This window comes from Lactuca sativa, chromosome 8 (assembly GCF_002870075.4).
Source record: "Lactuca sativa cultivar Salinas chromosome 8, Lsat_Salinas_v11, whole genome shotgun sequence".
NCBI lineage: Eukaryota > Viridiplantae > Streptophyta > Magnoliopsida > Asterales > Asteraceae > Lactuca > Lactuca sativa.
Genome location: NC_056630.2, coordinates 5,809,575 through 5,829,437, shown reverse-complemented (window position 1 = coordinate 5,829,437; position 19,863 = coordinate 5,809,575). Strand labels below are relative to the sequence as shown.

The 19,863-nt window shown below is 37.4% G+C and overlaps 2 protein-coding genes and 1 long non-coding RNA gene across 3 annotated transcripts; 2 read left to right on the top strand and 1 right to left on the bottom strand.

The window, feature by feature from the left end:
- Positions 1-8,503: 8,503 nt before the first annotated feature.
- LOC111903422 (uncharacterized) lies at positions 8,504-10,348 on the bottom strand. Its single transcript, XR_002854145.3, has 4 exons — positions 10,131-10,348; positions 9,806-9,907; positions 9,171-9,269; positions 8,504-9,008 (listed from the first exon to the last, which is right to left on the bottom strand). It is a non-coding gene; the product is annotated as an uncharacterized LOC111903422 (long non-coding RNA).
- Positions 10,349-11,199: 851 nt separating this feature from the next.
- On the top strand, positions 11,200-11,790 carry LOC111903416 (glycerol-3-phosphate dehydrogenase [NAD(+)] GPDHC1, cytosolic). Its single transcript, XM_023899193.1, has 2 exons — positions 11,200-11,580; positions 11,674-11,790. The coding sequence occupies exons 1-2, from the start codon at positions 11,200-11,202 to the stop codon at positions 11,788-11,790; spliced, it is 498 nt and encodes a 165-aa protein (XP_023754961.1).
- Positions 11,791-14,275: 2,485 nt separating this feature from the next.
- Positions 14,276-15,929, top strand: LOC111903397 (uncharacterized). The gene is made up of 3 exons (XM_023899176.2): positions 14,276-15,331; positions 15,547-15,623; positions 15,711-15,929. The coding sequence occupies exons 1-3, from the start codon at positions 14,492-14,494 to the stop codon at positions 15,829-15,831; spliced, it is 1,038 nt and encodes a 345-aa protein (XP_023754944.1). The 5' UTR covers positions 14,276-14,491; the 3' UTR covers positions 15,832-15,929.
- The last annotated feature ends 3,934 nt before the right edge of the window (positions 15,930-19,863 follow it).

Here is a 19,863-nt window from a genome sequence, read left to right as displayed (position 1 = left end):
TGGATAAAGCATCATTATGGCATTGTCGTTGTGGACATGTAAGCAAGAAACACATAGGCCAACTCCAAAAGGATGGAGTCTTGGAGTCATTTGACCTAAAGTCAGATGATACTTGTGAATCTTGTTTTCTTGGGAAAATGACAAAGTCACCCTTCATTGGTACTTGTGCTAGGGGTGAGGGTTTGTTGGATCTCATACATACTAACGTGTGTGGACCCTTTAGAACCGCCACAAGAGATGTTAACCACTTCTATGTGACTTTTACTGATGATTATAGTAGATATGGATATGTCTAGTTAATCAAGCATAAGTCAGAGACCTTTGAAAGATTCAAAGAGTTTATCCAGGAAGTGGAGAATCAGTTGGGCAGGAACATTAAGATTCTTCGAATGGATCGAGGTGGTGAGTATCTTAGTACATAGTTCCTTGACTATCTTAAGGAATGTAGGGTTATCTCACAATTGACACCTCCCAGGACACCATAGCTTATTGGTGTGGCTGAGAGGCACAATCGAACCTTGTTGGATATGGTTCGTTCCATGATGAGTCCAAATTTGCTTCCAATCTCTTTTTGGGGGTATTCCTTAGAGACTGTCGCCCATATTCTTAATCTAGTCCCTATAAAGAAGGTTGCCAAAACACCTCATGAGACGTGGACCGAAAAAGTTCCCAATATGGACCACATCAAGATTTGGGGTTGCGAGGCTTTCGTGAGGCGCGAGTCTCATGATAATATCGAACCTCGAAGTGAGAGGTGTATTTTCATCGGCTACCCACACAGATCCTTTGGTTACCTCTTCTACAGACCTAATGATAATGTGGTCTTTGTAGCAAGGAGAGGAGTCTTTCGCGAGAGAGAATTCTTGAGCTAAGGAAACAGTGGGAAGAAGATTGACCTTGAAGAAATTCAAGAGTCAAGTGGTGAAGGAACCTCAAACCCTAGCAATCAACCCGAGGAGGAAACTCCTGTTGATCCGACAAAAGAGCCTGTACCTCTGAGGCATTCCACGAGAGTTAGGAATGCACCCGAGCATTACTATGGTTTCCATATTACTGTGGAAGGTGATACACTTATCAGTGATAGCACACTGGTAAGTCTGGATGAACCTAACAGCTACACGGAAGCCATGGCAAGCCTTGAGGCTGCTAAATGGAAAGAGGCCATGGTAGGCCCAAGGGGTGTTTGTGATAATCTGATTTGGGATTAGGATAAGGCCCATATGTAATTGGGCCCAATTTAGAAAATTAGGTCATTAGTGGGCCTTTGTGGATCTTTTAGTGTTGGGCCTTTTGGTTATTGGATTTGGGCCTCAGTTTTGGTTCCTTTTGGGGTCAGGGGTAAAATGGTCAATTTTACCCCAAGTATGGATTATGGATCATGGTTTGGAACCCAATTGCTAATTGGGTGATATTTTGGTATTGTTAGCTCGAGAAGTTGCCAGGGCAGTAGCTAAGGATTTCTTGCAGTGAGCTTCAACATTTGAGGTGGGTATCCTCACTGTTGTTTGGGCGAAGGTACTAATGCTGGCCCATTTGGTTTATACATTGTAGGAAAACCCAGGGGTTAGCCCTTGGCATTATGTATGAAAGACCAGGAGACAGGTTCTGACACACCGTATGCAAGACCATATTTTAAACTCTGGCAAGTAGTTAGTTAAGTAGTATAGTTTGTATGTTAGTTGTCTTTGTGATGCTGACACTTGTCGGTAAGACCCAGGGTTATGGCCCCCGGCCTGGCAAGAAAGAGCATGAGGTAGCCCGTGGCATAATGGCAAGGCTATGGTTAGCACATAACACTCTTATTGATTACGGTATATGAATGATATGTATGGCTCATGGTTATGTATGACATGTACGGATCGTTGGATATGTATGGTATGTGTTATTTGGGGAACTCACTATGCTTTGCGCTTATGGTTTTTAGTTTGGGGGAACTTACTAAGCTTTGTGATTACGATTTTCAATTTATGTTTCAGGTACTCCAGTTTTCAAATGAAAGAGTTCGGGACAATCATAGTGCATACACATGTGTTTTCCGCAATATGTGATCTTTGGGATTGGACTCTAATAATTATGTTAATTAAAATGCTTTTCAATGTTTAGAATAAAGTTACAATAGTGTTGTGATTAAAATAAAAATGAAAATTTACCTTGGATTTTTGGGTTGTTACAATATTTGTTTCTAGAATATGATCCTTAATATAATTGTGTCAAAAAAAGTTTCTTCAAACACAAAAGGTTGGAGATGTATCTTTGAACAATATTGACCACTCTTATTGATGTGTAGTAATTATTTGTAGTCAAGACACGATCATTAGATTCTGAGTATTTTTTTAGAAATGTTCGCATTATGTGTTTTATGATCAATTACATTACATACTATATTATTATGTTGTATCATTAGTTACATTATTATAGCATGTTGGCTTCAATACTATATTTGTATAAACCGTACTTCATTTTAATAATTCTTTCATTAATTACATGTATGGATCGCTGCATCGAGACTTGCCCGACATCGGACTCACTTCGGCATCGGGCCCCGCCCGGCATCAGGACCCACCTGGCATCGAGTCCCGCTCGGCATACAGATTTGTCTCTCTTAGGCCTCGCCTGCCTCTGGGCCTTGCCCGCTATACACATACAAACATATAACATGCTAGCACATAAAGAAACAGACTCTATTGTACTTTTGTTCGAAGGCCTCGCTTAACTTGGGCCCCGCGCCTGGTCTACTACTGATAAGTTATGGAACTCCGTAGTGTCACCATACTGCAATATTCCATAATAATCATCAAAATATTTATCACTACTGAGAGATCACACACGCACTACAAGTTCCCTGGTTTTATCTCAGCCCTTTTTGATTTGAGTACAAATCCTCTGCTTTCAGTAGTATGGTCCCCTACTACCTTCCACATTTATCCGTACTTTCCTCAAATATTGCCTTGACTCCACCAAGTCCCTTGCACTACTACTATTGCTCCCATCACTAATCTCATCTTAGGCTTACCCTAAGGAAATCTATAACCCAACCCAGTCCTCAACTGCTGAATGACTCTTCATAATGCCAATTAACCACTATGTGAATACCATCACATGTAACGAGGCTGGGATAATCCTTCGAGTAAAAGATTCATCCCTACAACAGTTAGACTCAAACGAGAGTTGCATAGTAGGGCCAAATCCAACACTCTGAGATTATTCAACCTTGATCACATGTAACTTGATGTATTCACCAAATGGATAAATCCCATCACCCAGAGCCACACAAAGCACAAAGCAAGTAGCATTCGGAAAAAAGGAAAATCTAACCAGAACATAATCAAGCAATTCTATCCACATATCAGGAATCTACACTAACATGCAACTCATAAAGCTCATACACATATAACAAGCACATAAGGCATCCTCCTAGATCCTTAGTCCTATTCTAGCAGGTAGTCTCATAAGCATATCATATATAAACAAACATGTATGGGTAATTTTGGAGAACTTACTTGAGCTCGGCTGATTGCATGCACCACTCCCTTTTCTTCTTTTTCAAAATTCTTCTCTTTTCAAATTCTTTTATAAAAAATGATTTTTCTTTTGAAAATTTTCATACCAAGTCCTCAGTTAAGTCCAAACACGCACAAGAGTGTGCCCGAATCCCTCAAACCAAGGCTCTGATACAAACTTGTAATGTCCCAAAAATCAAGACCAAAAAAAATTTCATTTTTAAATCATTCATCAAGCCATGATTATCAATCATAAACATAAGTCGTTATATCAAATTAGAGTATCTTCTCAAAACACTTATTTATTACAATAGAGTAAAACATCCCAGGCTAAACATCATGGTGTGTGCGATGCAGTCATCCCGAGCTCTTCCCTCCGCTACCGGAAGTACCTAAAACCAAAACTGAAAAAACCGTCAGCACAAAGCTTAGTGAGTTCCCTAATCCACTAGATACCATACATATAACAACATAATGGGCCCCCGCTGCTGCATCGGGACTTTCTCTCGACATCCGACTCACTCCGGCATCGGGACCCGCCTGGCATCGAGCCCCGCTCGGTATACATATCTATCTCTCTTAGGCCCCGCCTATCTCTAGGCCTCGCCCGCTATATACATACAAACATATAACATGCTAGCACATAAAGAAACATACTCTATTGTACTTTTGTTCGAAGGCCTTGCCTAACTTGGTCCCCGCCCCTGGTCTACTACTGATGAGCTATAGAACCCCATCCACACTCCTGCCGTCAGTGAGATACGGGCCCCCGCCCATACTCACTACTCTCGGGCCTCGCCCCTACTCTATTAATATTGATTATTGAGATATGGAACCCCATCCATACTCATCTAATGATGAGATATGGGACCTTGCCCATACTTACCTCCCTCCCAGGCACATACAAGTATCACAAAGACATCAAGTATAATCTAACATGCATATATAAATCTTCCTCGGGCTTGCCCCGACATCGGACCCTATTCCGGAACATACTACCATATAAACATACTTCGGGCTTTCCCCGACATCGGACCTTGGTCCGAAACTAATCGTACTAACACATGCAAGAATCACAAAGACCTCTAGCATATTACCAATCCTCGGGCCTTGCCCAAAATCAGATCGTGATCCAAAACATATAACATACAGTGCCTAAGGCTAACCCCCGAGCCTTCCTAGTACACACAAACATAATGGGCTGGCATTATGGCCTTAGACCCATGCACAGAGTGAGGAGACTCACCTTGCACAGCTGAAGTCTTGCTAATATCCCTCTGGCTGCTATTTGGCAATTCCCCGAACTGCTGATCCTTCGGCTCCCCGAGCTACCAATACCAAAATATCACTTAGACTGAATCAACAATCCTTCTTAGGGTAAAATGACCATTCTACCCCTAGCCCAACTTAGTCCATCTCTAAGGCCCAAAACATAATATAAAAAGGCCCAACACTAGGTAGGCTTCCCAAGCCCACTAGTGGCCCACTAATGGCCCAAATTGCTAAATTGGGCCCAATCCCTCTAATGGGCCTTACCTTAAGCCCAAAAATTTTCTTGGCCCATATTATCTAACTTCCTATGACCCATTAAGGCCCGAAGAACCAGCATCCCTTGCATGGCCCAAACTAAGGCCCAAAACAAGCCAAACCCATATCTGATGAGTACGCTGGGCGTACTCCTATGTACGCTAAGCGTACAAGCTAAATGGTGCGTACGTTGGGTGTACTTGCATGTACGCTCAGCGTACTCCCCTGTTAAGTCACCTTCCCATTAAGTGCTTAATACTCCATTCCAGAAGCTACAATTACAGATCCAAGTCCTCTTCAATGTCTTAATCCATAAAGTTGATTACCTGGTGGCTTGCAACCCACCAAATGAGCCCAAACTTGAAATGTGACAACAAACTTCCATGGAAAGGGCTAGATCTCATGCATGGTCACAAATGAACCCTAAAGATTGAAACTTTACTGCTTATGGGACTCATATGACACTAAGGGTGGCAACCTTGGACCTAGAAAACGAGTTGAGTCATAAAGGTCCATTATTGGGAGCCAAAAGGCCTAAAAACTCCATTAACATTGATCTATGCATACTTGAGGAAATTTTCAGACTTTATACCTCAAAATGATCTGAAATGGAACCATAATCTTGGATCTACTACTTCCCCTTTGATCCACCACCTTTCTATATTCTTCACTTGCTTGAAAAATGGCTTCACAACACCAAAATTCTCTCTAATGGCCTCCAAAGCTCCAAGAATACTCAAGAGAGGATTAGGGTTTCGTGGTGGTTGTCTAAAGATGAAAAGGAGGCTGGTCCTTGAGGGTATAATGTTCTTTATATAGTGACATACCCTAAAAATTAGGGTTTGGGGACTCTGAGCGTACGTTGGGCGTACTTCTCGTACACTGGGCGTACGCCTCTCCGCGCCAACTACCATATATCCTTATATGCTAGGCGTACACTCGCGTCTACCACCTTGCATGCATGGTCCCTTCTTTCCATCTTTCTTCATTAAGGACCAATATTGCCAATAACTTCAAAGTGCTATAGCTTCTTCATTCTAAGTCCGTTTCCGACGAACTTTATACCCACGAAAAAGGTGGCGAGAAGCCCTACGCTCCTAACTACCTACCCAAGCCTTAAACCTTTCGAATAAAACTTGAGACCCATAAAGACCAAATCACTTATACCCTAGGCCTCAGCAACCACAACCGAAGTACTTTTCAAAACGGGGTGTTACATTGTTGCATGTAATTTTAGCTAATGAATCCCTACTTGAATATTTCAAATTTAGAAGTTTTTAACAAGTGCTGAGATTAATGAATATTTAATAGAACTTATATGTTACAAGCATGTGATAGATTTTTTAAGGCTTTTGGTATAATGTTATCTAACTATAATTTTGTAAGATCCTTTTGAAATTCATCATTCCTCCATTTATCTACAAAAATAATTTTTGAGAGATTTTATGGTACAAACATGAAATGTTGTTTTCAAACTATCAGGTTTCTAGAATACATTTTAAACATTTAACAATGAATTGGATATGTATCCTAAAGACATTCATTTCATTCTATAAACTTATGTGGTTCTCATCGGTTTGAATAGTTTGTTATTTTGGTTTCCTACATAGTTGATGGAAAGAGTGACCTAAACTAGAATATTACACATTGTATTAGAATATTACACCTTGTAACACCGTGATAGATTTTTTATGGTAGAAGCTTGAAATGTGGTTTTGAACTACTAGATTTTTAGAATACATTTCAACTTTTAGAGAAAAAATTGATATTTATCCTATAACCACTCATTTCATTCTTTAAACTTATGTGGTTCTTACTATTTTGAAAATCTGTTATTTTGGTTTCCTACATGGTTGAAGGGAAGGGTGGTCTGGATTATAATATAACACTTTATATTAGTATATTACACTTTATAACATAATTTCATAATATTACACATTAACATCAAAAAAGTTGTTTCTATAAATTATTTTGATTTCTTGTAAATAATTCTAGATATTCTTATAACTCTATAAGTTGCATATTTAAAATATTACATAACAATATCATGATATTACATATAATATTAGAATCTTAAATAATATAAGTTCAATGAGTATTAAAACACCTAAATTTAATTAGGCTTTGTTTTATTAGAATATTCTACATGGGTCAGTCAATTCCCCATCTTCACGACATGGCAACTTAACGTTCACGTCGTGGCCAAGAATTAGACGCGGTCCCAACCGATCAAAGTCCCATCGCCACAACATGACACATGGATGATCACGTCATGTGAACCGACTGTTACTGATTAGAAGAAACCGATTGATACCTTCCTTCAACTCAATTTGGATCTAATCAAAACCTGCATGATCTTAACCCCTCAAGACCATATTCAAATGACTAGAATGATTGGGACATGAATGAGACCAACCAACACTCCTAAGACCAAGATTCAAGGTTTCCTCTTATGTGTGGTTGTATGGTTCATAGAACATCAAAATTGACTAACATAAGAAGTTCTTACCTTTTGGAAAATCCAGAAATGATCCCAAGTATGTAATTGCTATGAGGGATGCTTCAAGAATTTCACCAAAAGTCTTCCCAAAACACCCACCACTTCACCTTTCTTTTTTCACTTCAACGCATAACCAATGACAAGAACCCTAGAATGCTCTTTCTTCAAGATAGAGGCTTTGAATATGATGTTGTTGGCTGCAAACAGTTGTTAAATCCTGGATTAGGGTTAAGTGGAGTATAAATACATGCTAATTTTAAAGTATGTGAAAATAACTATATGACCCATATACATGATCAAGTAACCTTTTCTTGAACTTTACCCCCTGAAAGTTAACTTTAACAATTAAAAAGGTAGCATAACATGCAACTGTAACAGAACTAACCTCAATGGCAAATTAGGCTTATACTCACACATATTATGTGATGGTAAAAGCCACTTATGTGTTGGAAATTATCTATACCTACATATAAATTAAGTGTTAACATGTGTTGGCTCATGACTGTATATATCGATATGTACCTACACATATCGATATGTACCTACACATAGGTGATGTGTAGCCATAGAATAAGCAATACCTACACACGTATGTGTGAGTAAAACTGTTAAGTATGTGTGGGTAAATGTCTCATATGATGTTTTGGGATGATGACATGGCCAATGACATGGTCAATGACATAGATGATGGTGTAATGTGCATTGATGATGTGGATGGTGACATGTCGACTTATGTGGCATACCCTTACAAAGTGTTAATGCCACATGTCATAAAATATGTGTGGGTAAAGTCATTTTTATGTGTAGGTAAATTTGATAGTTTTGTGGTTATAGCTTTTTTAAGTGTAGGAAAAAATATAATTGTGTTGGTTAAAATATAATTATGTGTAGGCATTAACCACAATATATGTAGGTAATTATGATTCAATATGTAGAAAAGAACTACAAACTGTGGTGTTGTAATTAGGAACATATCTGGGCAAAACTATTTGTAGTTAAAATAAAGTTAGAACATAAAAGTTCAAACCACAAATGAAAAACCATGTACTACACTTGAAATAAGTGAATTAAAAAACAAAAAACTAGTTATAATGAAAGTACTAAACATCCTTCTATATGATCAAACTCATCAATATTCTCACCATGATACTCTCCAAAACGGGTGTGGGTTGATGTATCACAGTCGGATGTAGCATCTTCTGATTGTCCCGATGATGTACTTGAAGGAGGAGGCATGATATTTTTCTCAATCATCTTTTGTTCCATAATTGAACATCTTTTCTCATCTTTCAAACATCATCCACTAATTCATCATAAGTAGGGCATTTTGAATTCTTAGTATTACTTATGGTGTTACTAACAACAGGATCACATCTCCACCCTGACAAATGAACGGAGCTTCGTCAAAGTACCTTCTCTAGAATCAACTTGTCGCTCATTGTGTCCATGGTATGCTTGTTTCTCAGCTTCATCATTTCTTCCTGTTAGCACAAAACATAAGGAAAGTAAAGTAAAACCCATTAGTTATTAACTAATGTAAATTTATTAGGGGTTGCAATGGGTAAGCACAATGTCTAAGAATTTACAAGTACAATTTCTAATCCATTTTAATAAGAAAATAAGAAACGAGCAACTAAACTTACATATTTTTTAGTTGCATCGGTAGATCTCCATCCTTTTTCCTCATCCCAACGTGTAAGATTGGATCGGGTTGATATCTTTTGAGATTGGAGGGATTGGATCTAGTTGCAACAATTATATTAGTAAAGATGTACATAAATTGTCACACTGAAAGTTAAAAACTATTATTCTAGTTTGCTTTGGAATTTTATATTGTGTTTACAACTTATAAAATACTTTATAACAACATACTTAGAATTTTTTTAACATAATAGCCATGTACGTATACCTTTTAACCCTTGAAATCGATTTAGTTACACCTCTTTACCCATAAGAGCCTTATCAGTTTCTAGTATAAAACCCTTTAAGTTGTACCCTTCATCGTGTTTCTTTCAAGCATATTAGTAAGTATTGCAAAAAGACCAAAACTTACTGTGAACACACTAAGACACACAACCTTGACAATAGAAAAAAGCATTTGATGTTATGACTCTTACTATATGTCAACATATATGATGTTAAAATCAAAAAAAAAAAAAAAAAAAAAAAAAAAAAAAAAAAACCTTCGAGTTTACCTGATTGACATCCCTAACCATAATAGAAACATATATATTTAATGTACTAAAGATCATTTGAGGAAAATGGGATAAAATATTACCTGAACTTAATGTGTTGTATGGAGTAGTATGTTGTCCATCTTGTCTACCTGGTCCACCTCATCTACCTCTTCCGTCTCTTTTTGACATTATGCTCTTTGTAACTATAAAAAAAATATTTTATAACTCGATCGTATAATCATAGTATGAGAGATTCAATTTTAGAGTCTAAACCACAAAAGACTGAATATGCAAATCAATTACCAAACAACAAACCTTACACATTGGTATTCAAATCAGTTTAGAGAAAGGCATTGATGAGCAGATAAAAAAATATCAGTGAATATGGGCAATGTGATAAGTCAAGACTTCGTGATGATATGTTACCTAGATTTGACCGTCAGACTTTGCCCTCGTTCTTTCGCCTTGATTTCTCGAAGCTTTGTCACTATTATTAGGGCTTTTGTGGGTTTTGGTGGGACGATTGCTAGTGAAGAACCGTTTCCCTCTATATACTCCATGATGTTCGTGGATTTAGGAAGAGATTACGCCCAAATTCAAAATGGCGCCATCGTGAATGTAGGATGGGATCAACCCAAATCATACCTAGTTATGCCGTATCTTTCCTTTATCATATCCGAATTCCCTTTATATTTTAGAAACATATGTTTCAATTTTCACCACTGTCAAAGCTATTTTTTTAATTCTAATCTGTTTTTTTCTTTTTTAATTATATTTTTTATAGCATACAATATTTCTTTATATTTAAAAAAAATCAAAATATTGTTATTCTTATATATTCATAATTAATGTATGTGTAAGCATAAGAAGTAGACATGTATTACAGTTCAAGATACTTTTATCCATATATTAAATAGACAAAATTGCAAAAATAGTCCCTGTGGTTGGCAAATTTATGCAATTTTGGTCCAAAACGATACCTTGGTGTACCACTGGTCCAAAATTGGATTTTTCTATTGTTTTTGGTCCCTGGCATTAACTTCCATCCATTTGTGCCGTTAGGTTCTATAAAGACAAGGGTATTTTCATCTTTCCACCTACAAGGACCATTTTTGCAACTTGTTTCCAAAAAAATCATGAACCAAACCAAAAATAATATATATAAAATTAAGGGCAATCGAGAAAAGCAGAAGAACATGTGCAGTTTCAAGCTCGATCTTGATCGTGTCCAAGTGACAGATCGAGGAAGGAGTCTTGCAGTTTCCGTCGTTTCAAACTGAATTCCCTGATGGGTTTACTTTAGTCGGCCTTCTTGTAGATGTTAAACGAGTTACATTTATTACAAAACACGTATTCACCTCCACCGTTGTGTTTTTTGTCGTTTTTTTATAGAAATTATACACCATCATTTGTAATCGAAGATCTCACTCGATATAAATCAACCCAAACCCCAATTCAGAAAAATCAAATTCATCGAGGTTTATGCAAGAAAACGATGGTCGGAGCAGAAATCAAGGGATCGACCTCGACGAACAATGCTTACGCGAATGGTTTAGTCCAAATCAACAACGGGTCTCTAGAGGAAAAACTTGACGAGCTTCGTAACCTATTGGGTAAAATAGACGACGATCCTTTAAGAATCGTGAACGTTGGAGTCGGTGCTTGGGGCAATGTGTTTGCATTAATGTTACAAGATGGTTATGGTCATCTTCGAGATAAAGTTCAAATCAGGATCTGGAGACGAGCAGGTAGGTCAGTCGATCGAGCCACATCACAACATTTATTCGATGTAATTAACTCACAAGAAGACGTGTTAAGACGATTGATTAGAAGATGTGCGTATTTGAAATACGTTGAAGCAAGATTAGGCGATCGAGTATTGTAAGCAGATGAGATTTTGAAAGATGGGTTTTGTTTGAATATGATCAATACTCCACTTAGTCCTTTGAAAGTGGTAACGAATTTACAGGAAGCTGTTTGGGATGCTGATATTGTCATCAATGGATTACCATCGACTGAAACTCATCAAGTTTTTCAAGAGATTAGTAAGTATTGGAAGGAAAGAATTACAGTTCATATTACATGACTCCTTCCCCGATTTGAGGCTGCCAACGACGAACCAAACGCACCAAAGGGAGCCCGTTGGAAATGGACGCCCTCCTCCCCTCGCGATCGCCAGCCGCTGTTGGAACCCTTTCAATTTCTGCTGATGTTCGCCCCATTCTCGAGCAGATGACGATCGGAGATCCCTTGACCTATGGCTAGGGGCGACGAGACAACCGGAGCAACCACCCCAGACGACCCACTCCGCTGGTAAATTCTCGTTTATCGTTGGGACTAAATAGAGACCACGAGACTCAAATCGTGAATCTTATTTTGCTTCTGATCTGTAAATCGCGTCCAAAAACGAAGAAAGTATAAAAAATCAATTCATTATTTGAAGATGAAATGATTCAAGCAATGAAGGCACTAGTATCAAACGCTGGTGGGAGAAACCGTGATTTTTTTGGAATAAGGTTGCAAAAATGGTCCTTGTAGGTGGAAAGACGAAAATACCTTTGTCTTTATTGCACCTAACGACAAAAATGGATGGAAGTTAATGCCAGGGATCAAAAGCAATAGAAACTTCCAATTTTGGACCATTGGTGCACGAAGGTATCATTTTGGACCAAAATCGCATAAATTTGCCTAGCAAAGTGACCATTATTGTAAATTTGTCTATTAAATATGTATTAGATGCTTTTAACATTTATTATGTTTAGCTATACATTTGTAAATTAATATTATGTGTCGGTAAAAATTAAGGAATTACGCATACATAATTTAACTTATATATATGTCTAGCCAATTAATTTCCCCGTCATTCTTTTAAAAAAAATATTTGTTTTATTTTAGCTACACATTTATATGTAAAAAATATGTGTTGGTAAATAAAGGAATACCCATACATACATATAATTTTTATTAAATTGTGGGTATTTAATTTGCCACGTCATTTTCAATAAAGAAAGTTTAAAATGTTTTTCGTTACATTTAACTACACATTTGTATATAAATATTATGTGTAGATAAACCTCAATGAATTAACAACACATACATCCAACTTTTAAGATTGCGTTGGCGATTTACCAACACATCAATACAATTTGTTATATGTCTAGCTAATTTTACTTGTCATCAAACATAAATTTTTGAGGGAAATTTTCCCACCACAAAAAAATGTTAGTAAAAAGTATTACCTACATATATTAAATATCAATTGTTATTAAAAAGTATTTTTGTCGATTACCAACACATATAAAACTATGTGTAGGTACTTACCAACACATTAATATATGTGGGTAAAATATGTGTTGGTAAAGACTTTACTTTCTTATAGTTTTGGGTCGTTACATGCATCTCCAGGCTCCGACAAGCGCAGATGAAATTGAGGATCAATATGGTACTTTTCATGATATTATCTAGCTCTTGGGATAAGTTCAGATTTCATGGTGTGAATACTTGAAATTTTTTTGCTAGCCATGAGGGAGTCAAATGAAGAAACGAGAATGAAGAGCAATTTGAAAGTAATCACAAATAATGAAGGAAAGTAACCAAATAATAAGGTATTTATAGCGAACCAAGTAAAGCCACATTTATGAAACAGACAAAGTGGCATTTATACGATGTAGACCCTTTAAATGGAAAAGAACTAAAGAGATGATTATAAGAAACGATGAACGCTAGAAGCCGTTGAATTGTTCCGTTAAAATTTAATTTAATTGTCTATGCTTATCCGATTAAAATGGTTACTTCACGAGACTTTTGAATTGTTACTTCTAAAAGAAAAGTAACAATCCAAACTGAGGGGACTTAATAGGGTATTGTCTAGCCTAAAGCAACATACATACCTTCACTATGTCGAACCAGGTATATACCGGACTAGGTGTATACCAGAGCAGATATGTATTGAACCAAATGCATACCGAACTAGGCATAAGTACGGAACCGCATAATGTAACGACTAAGGTAGAAGATAACGTCACTATGTCGAACTAGGTATATACCGGACCATGTGTATATGACCATTAATGCGACAGGATGACAAACCTGCTCGGTACATTAAGAGGTCGCAACCTCCTAGAATTGACTATAATAATAGACAAGAACCACTTTACAAGGTATGCAAACATATACACATTCCACTCGATTTTCGACCTATTCTCTTAAGTTATTTCTGACTTTATCATTAGAGTGTTGGTCCGAGATCTTCCCTAGCAAATCAACTTACGAAGTTGTTTGTTGTCTTCATATTGATTAATTGTGAAGGAATTGATAACTCTCATAACCAATGGAAGGTGAACTCGGGAGTACAAAAGTATCTAAGTTCGAGTTGATACTAATAATATGCTTAACAAACCTGTTTTTTTTGTTATTAATAAAACATGAAGGATATACAACTTCTTCTCCTAAAAAAAAAATAAAAAAAAATAAAAAAAAAAAAATAAGACGCTGTCCGTTTGCTTTCAATTAACCTTTTATCCATGTTCATGGATATTTATTTAATCCAAAATATATAAAGTATGAAGTTTTCGGCGATGACGAAAAGGAAAGAGGAAAAGTCAATTAAAGAGGCGTTCGATTCCACGTGTACTCTCTTTTCTCTTTCTTTCGTCTTCTCACCGATGAATCCAGCTTAGCTACTTCTTCCCAACATCGACTCTCAAACCCTAAATTCAAATCCCAATTCTTCAAATTATCAATTCTACGATTCTTCAACTCTTCAATCTTCTCCTCGGCCACAACCAATGCTCTGCTCCAAGTCATCCAAATGGCTAAACCGCCTTCGTTCATCCAGAGGATTTCCAGACTCCGATAACATCAACCTCGAGCACTTCCTCTCCAATTCCCTCGACAAAATTGATCCCCAAACGTCGACGGATCCTTCGCTTCCCGATAAAAGACCCAAACTTGACAAACGGGATGATAGTGGAGCTATCCAAGGTCGTGAAGTGATGAATAATGTACTATCGGAGCTGTTTCAGATGGGAGAATTTCAGGATTTATCGAGAATTAAAAGGAAAAAGAGCTGTAGGAAGCAACAGTGCCCTAGAATCTGTATTGTTTCTACAAATTCGAATGTTCAGAACGTGCCTGTTGGAAAGGACAGGGTTTCCTCGCCACCGCCGTCGCCGTCGCCATTTCCGTTGACTTTGAGCAATCGACGTACAGCAAAGGAAGTCAATCGAGAGTTGACGGTGACTGGACATGTTGAGGAGGAGGAGAAAGGCCATTGGGATCTAACCGCGTATTCGCAAACAGAGGTTACTGTTATCGATACGAGTGTTCCATCTTGGAAATTCGAGAAGATGTTGTACAGGAGAAAGAATGTATGGAAGGTTGGGGATAAGAAAGGTAAGGGATTAATGACCAGTGACAGAAAGAAGAGAAAGGAGCGTCTGAATGAGAATGGTGATGTAGAGAAGAAGAAATTGAAGCTGTGTAGTTCATTATCCAAGTCGGGAAATGCAGAACAAGGCGGAGAGAATAAAAAGAAAAAGAAGAAGAAGAAAAAGAAGTTGAAGATGTGCAATTCATCGAAGTATGAAGATAAAGAAGAATCCATGGCTCGATCAAAGTCCCCTCAGGTAAAGCCCTTCGGATCTAACATCTGTTTCACTTCCTGTAACTGTATTAATGTGAATTGCTTGTTGAGTATGAATCATCAATGGATGCAATTAGTGTTATGTTTCTTCCTAATATGTCAGTGTCATGTAACAGTCTGGCTCCATTCACTGTTTGTTTAGTTAGGATTTTGGAAGACCTTCTATATATGATCATTTCTTGATGGTATCTGATGTAGGGACACGAAAAAGCCAAAACAATGGTGGCAAACCATGAAAAGAAACAGGATAATTCTAGCCATGTGCAAGAAAAGAGGTATGTGTCTTCTTATCATACGTACTTTTTTTTTAATCAAATGGGAGTTCAGGTTAAGGTTTAAACATAGTTTCATTATTTTTGCAGTTCCTTTAAGAAACAGATAGATGGAGGGTCATCCGTGATTCTTATTAAAAGCATTCCAACAACAAATAAAAAGGATATTTCAGGCATTTTAAAGAGCTGTGTGAAATCTATGCAGAAATAGTACAAGTCTTGATATGTAATGCTGTTTTAACTTTTAACATGCCAAATCTGTAATTTATGCTATGCAAATCAATGGCTACCTTTTCTGTTGGGCTTCAATTTTATTATTATTTTTGGTTTCTTTTGCATAATGGATCTAGATCTGCATGTGTACCAAAAGAGTCATTTGTTTTGCAGGTTGTGAAGGGTAGTCCAGTCGTTTTGTATAAATTGGGTTCAAAACTTAGGGTGATCATGGATTCATTAGAATCGAGAGAAAAGATATGTATTATCTATTGATTGTGAATTTATGTTACCAAAGGCAAGAAAATGAAATATACAAACAAGTAAAATTGGTCCACAGACACAGTCCACACTGATTTGATTAATTGGTTCACCTAATTTTGCCGAGATGAATAACCACAGAATCGGTCCACAGTCCACACTGGTGGGGTTGGCAGCTGGCTACTTGTCTTATAAAAATATCAAGTCGAAGCTGTCAATAAAAGCAAAATATGATGTAACCACAGAATGCAATACTTCCACCCAAAATTCAACCTTTCACCATCTCATCTCATGGAAAAGAAGATATTTTCTCTAACACGTGACTTATCAAGCTGTAAAAATGAAAGAAATCTCCCCCCTCCCCAACAAAAAAAAAAACTTCAAAAATTTTGACAATTTCACGCCACATAGCCATAGACTAGAAGAACACAACTCGTTGGATTTCTCAATAGTTTTTTTCTTTGTCACAGTGTACTCCCACCACATGGTGCGGTGACGTTTATGTGGCAGCAAAAGGTGTGTTGTAACAACACACCATGAGGTGTGCTTTGTGAGATGATCGCTACCGCGGGAGAAGAACTCACCGCACTCCACCCCTTTGTCTAGCCGTTGGATGTTTTAATAATAATACTTTCTTCAAACTCTATAAATATTAATCATATCCAATCTTGACAAGACAAGTACTCCCCACTTCTGTATTAGATTCGCAGTTCACAATGTCATCATCATCTTATACTTTGTCGGACATGTTGGTAATACGGAAGTCAATTTTTATCGGAAAATTTATGAAAAAGCAATTGTGTATTATCGTGAAGACGTGAACAAGAAGTTGAAAGTTCACTTTCGAGAACGAGAAAAATCCTTTACGGAGAAATCGTGAAGTCAGACATAATCGTATCACAGACAACTACTTTTATGATGTCGTGTATGCTGAAAAGCTTAGACAATGATTCTGGATGCGGAAATTAATTATTCCTGCATATAGTTGATGACTTGAAGGATTGGTTTCCATATTTTCAATTGAAGTGGAATGCAACGGGTAGAAAATGTTTTTCACCAATACAAAAATAAATAATCGTAATTCGTCATTTAACAGATGACATCAATGCTGACTCATGGGATGAGTATTTGAGGATATCTGAGTGGACCAACATGATATTGTTTATAAGTTCGCGAAGTCATGCTTATAGTTTACATGAAACAATATTTGTATAAACCTAGGATTAATGGCATCCACAAATTGTACATGACATATAAAAACAAACACGAGCTTCCTCAAACTGCTAGGTAGTATTGATCGGATGTATTTGAACATGTGCAGTGTGACCTAAAGCATGGTGTTATCATTATATGGTAGGTAATCATAAGACCTGATGATAATTTTAGAAGCAACCACGTCGTACAACCTTTTGATATGACATGTATTTTTTAGTAGGGTGAGTGCCAACAACAACATCATTGTTTTTTGACAGTCGTCGGTATTCAACATCTATCTTGTAAAGGCGTATGATATGATACTTCAAGCAAATGGAATATTATACAAGTGTGAGTAATATTTTGTAGCGCCCGCAGATTCGGACTAATCAATTTATAGACAATAAACATCAAAAATGAATTTTTGATAGAGGATTATTTAGAATAAATAATCTTAACTTAGTTGTAGTATATTTCACAAGGTTTTCGTACATATAAAGAACGTTGAAATCCGAGTTATGACGAAGAAGTTATGACTTATCGAAGTTTCGCGACAAAACCGGCACGACACTGGGAATCATAAAAAGTGAGTTTACGATAAAGTACTTTTTAGCCTTAGAGATCTAAAATAAAGTTGTAGATAATGGGCGTGTTCGGCACGGAGCGTTTGAGAGCTTTTAGCTTCTAGCGTTTGACAAAATGCTCCGTTTTGAACAGAAAGCCTCGTTCGGCACTACAAGCTTCTAGCATTTAGTTTAAACAAAATGCTCCAAATCCAAATGCTACTTCATGTAGCGTTTAACAAAACGCTACAAGCTGCAAACTACCCGCTACCCGCTACAAACCACCCGCTACAAGCTAATTTTTTCGAACACGCCCAACGTCTCCACCTACGCGCGGATATAAAGAACGTCAAAAACGGAGCTCATATGTAAAGTTATGGCCTTCCGAATATGTAGTTGCTTGAGAGCATAACACGTGTCAGAAACCCTAATCTGACTGGACTCATGATGTGAGCATGATTTCTCACGACGTAAGGAGTCAAAACGCCACTTTTCAAGGCTAGAATACAGATGACAAGTCTACGTTTAAGGATCACGATGTGAGCGTGATTTCTCACGACGTGAAGAGTCAAACAGACACTAATCGGGCCTAGAAAACGTCTGGGAAGTCTGCGAGATGACTCTTGGAAGCTCACGACGTGAGCATATGTGAGAAGTCATCCAGATTCCTTTAGGAGCTATAAACGCAAATGGAAAGTCTACGAGATTAGCAGGCATGGCTCACGATGTGAGAGAGCCAAAATCACCCTATAAATAGAAAATTCGACCATTTCATTCTTTACACCAAAACCGCTTTCCTCTCTCTCGTTTGCTGAAGCCGTTTCCTTTCCCGAGCTCGACAATCATGAACCGCTAACCGTTTCTAGTTAGATTCTATCAAATCACGTTGCTAGTGTGAGTGCATAGTTACTTTTATCTTACACATAGATATGAAGTATTTTAAATAAAATTACTTGTTATGTGTGCATATTATCTGAATACTTGTTGTCTATGCTGGATGATCGATTTTATATACGTTTTAAATGATTTAAAATGTATATGTGTTTTATATCTACAAAATGTGTTGCGTAAAACATGGGTAGATGTAATAGTTGGTGTGTTATGAAATAAAATGATGAGAGGTCTCGATGTTGACGTTGATCCATTCATTTAGCGGAGTATAGATGACGACCACAGACTTTTTTAGATAGTCCAGTGGAACGCTAGCATGCTCGTAACCTGTCGGTGTTTATTTGAACTTAGTGTTTTCCATCAGTGCTCCATCCCCCACATGGTTGCCTTATTTGACATAAATTGTTGGGGAATCCCCAAAGCAGTGTTGTCACCCCGATGAAAATCCTTAGACTAGGTCCCTTATAGTAGATGCTTTAGGGATGTAAAGTGAGGATAACGGGAATGGGCAATCGGGTTAATTGGTTTGATGAAATTAATAAGTTTATTTATTTTGTGTTAAAAACTCTATGTGCTCACCAGGCTCCCAAGCTTGACCCACTTAGTTTCTTATATTACAGGTAGTGACACAAGAGCTCGTAACCTGTAGGTGTTTTGAACTAAGTGTTCATTAGGTGTTTTTGAAGTAAGTGTTCATTAGGTATTTTTGAACTAAGTGTTCATTATGTATTTTTGAACTAAGCGTTCACTAGGTGTTCATTCTGTATTTTTGAACTAAGAGTTCACTAGGTGTTCATTAGGTATTTTTGAACTAAGTGTTCACCAGGTGCTCATTAGGTATTTTTGAACTAAGTGTTCAGTAGGTATTTTTGAACTATGTGTTTACCAGATGTACTCTAAATATCCTGGCAGCTGCGCCTAAAGGATAATATTGGCAGTTGTGCCTAATAGAGAATGTCATAATCCTAGTAGTTGTGCCTAAATGATAATATTGGTAGTTGTGCCTAATAGATAACATTGGCAGTTGTGCCATAGGCAACGATGGACTTCGTGCCTATTCCTTAGGAGAATCCTTAGGAATGAAAAAGTGAATGATAAATGATTCTTAGGGTAGATCCTTA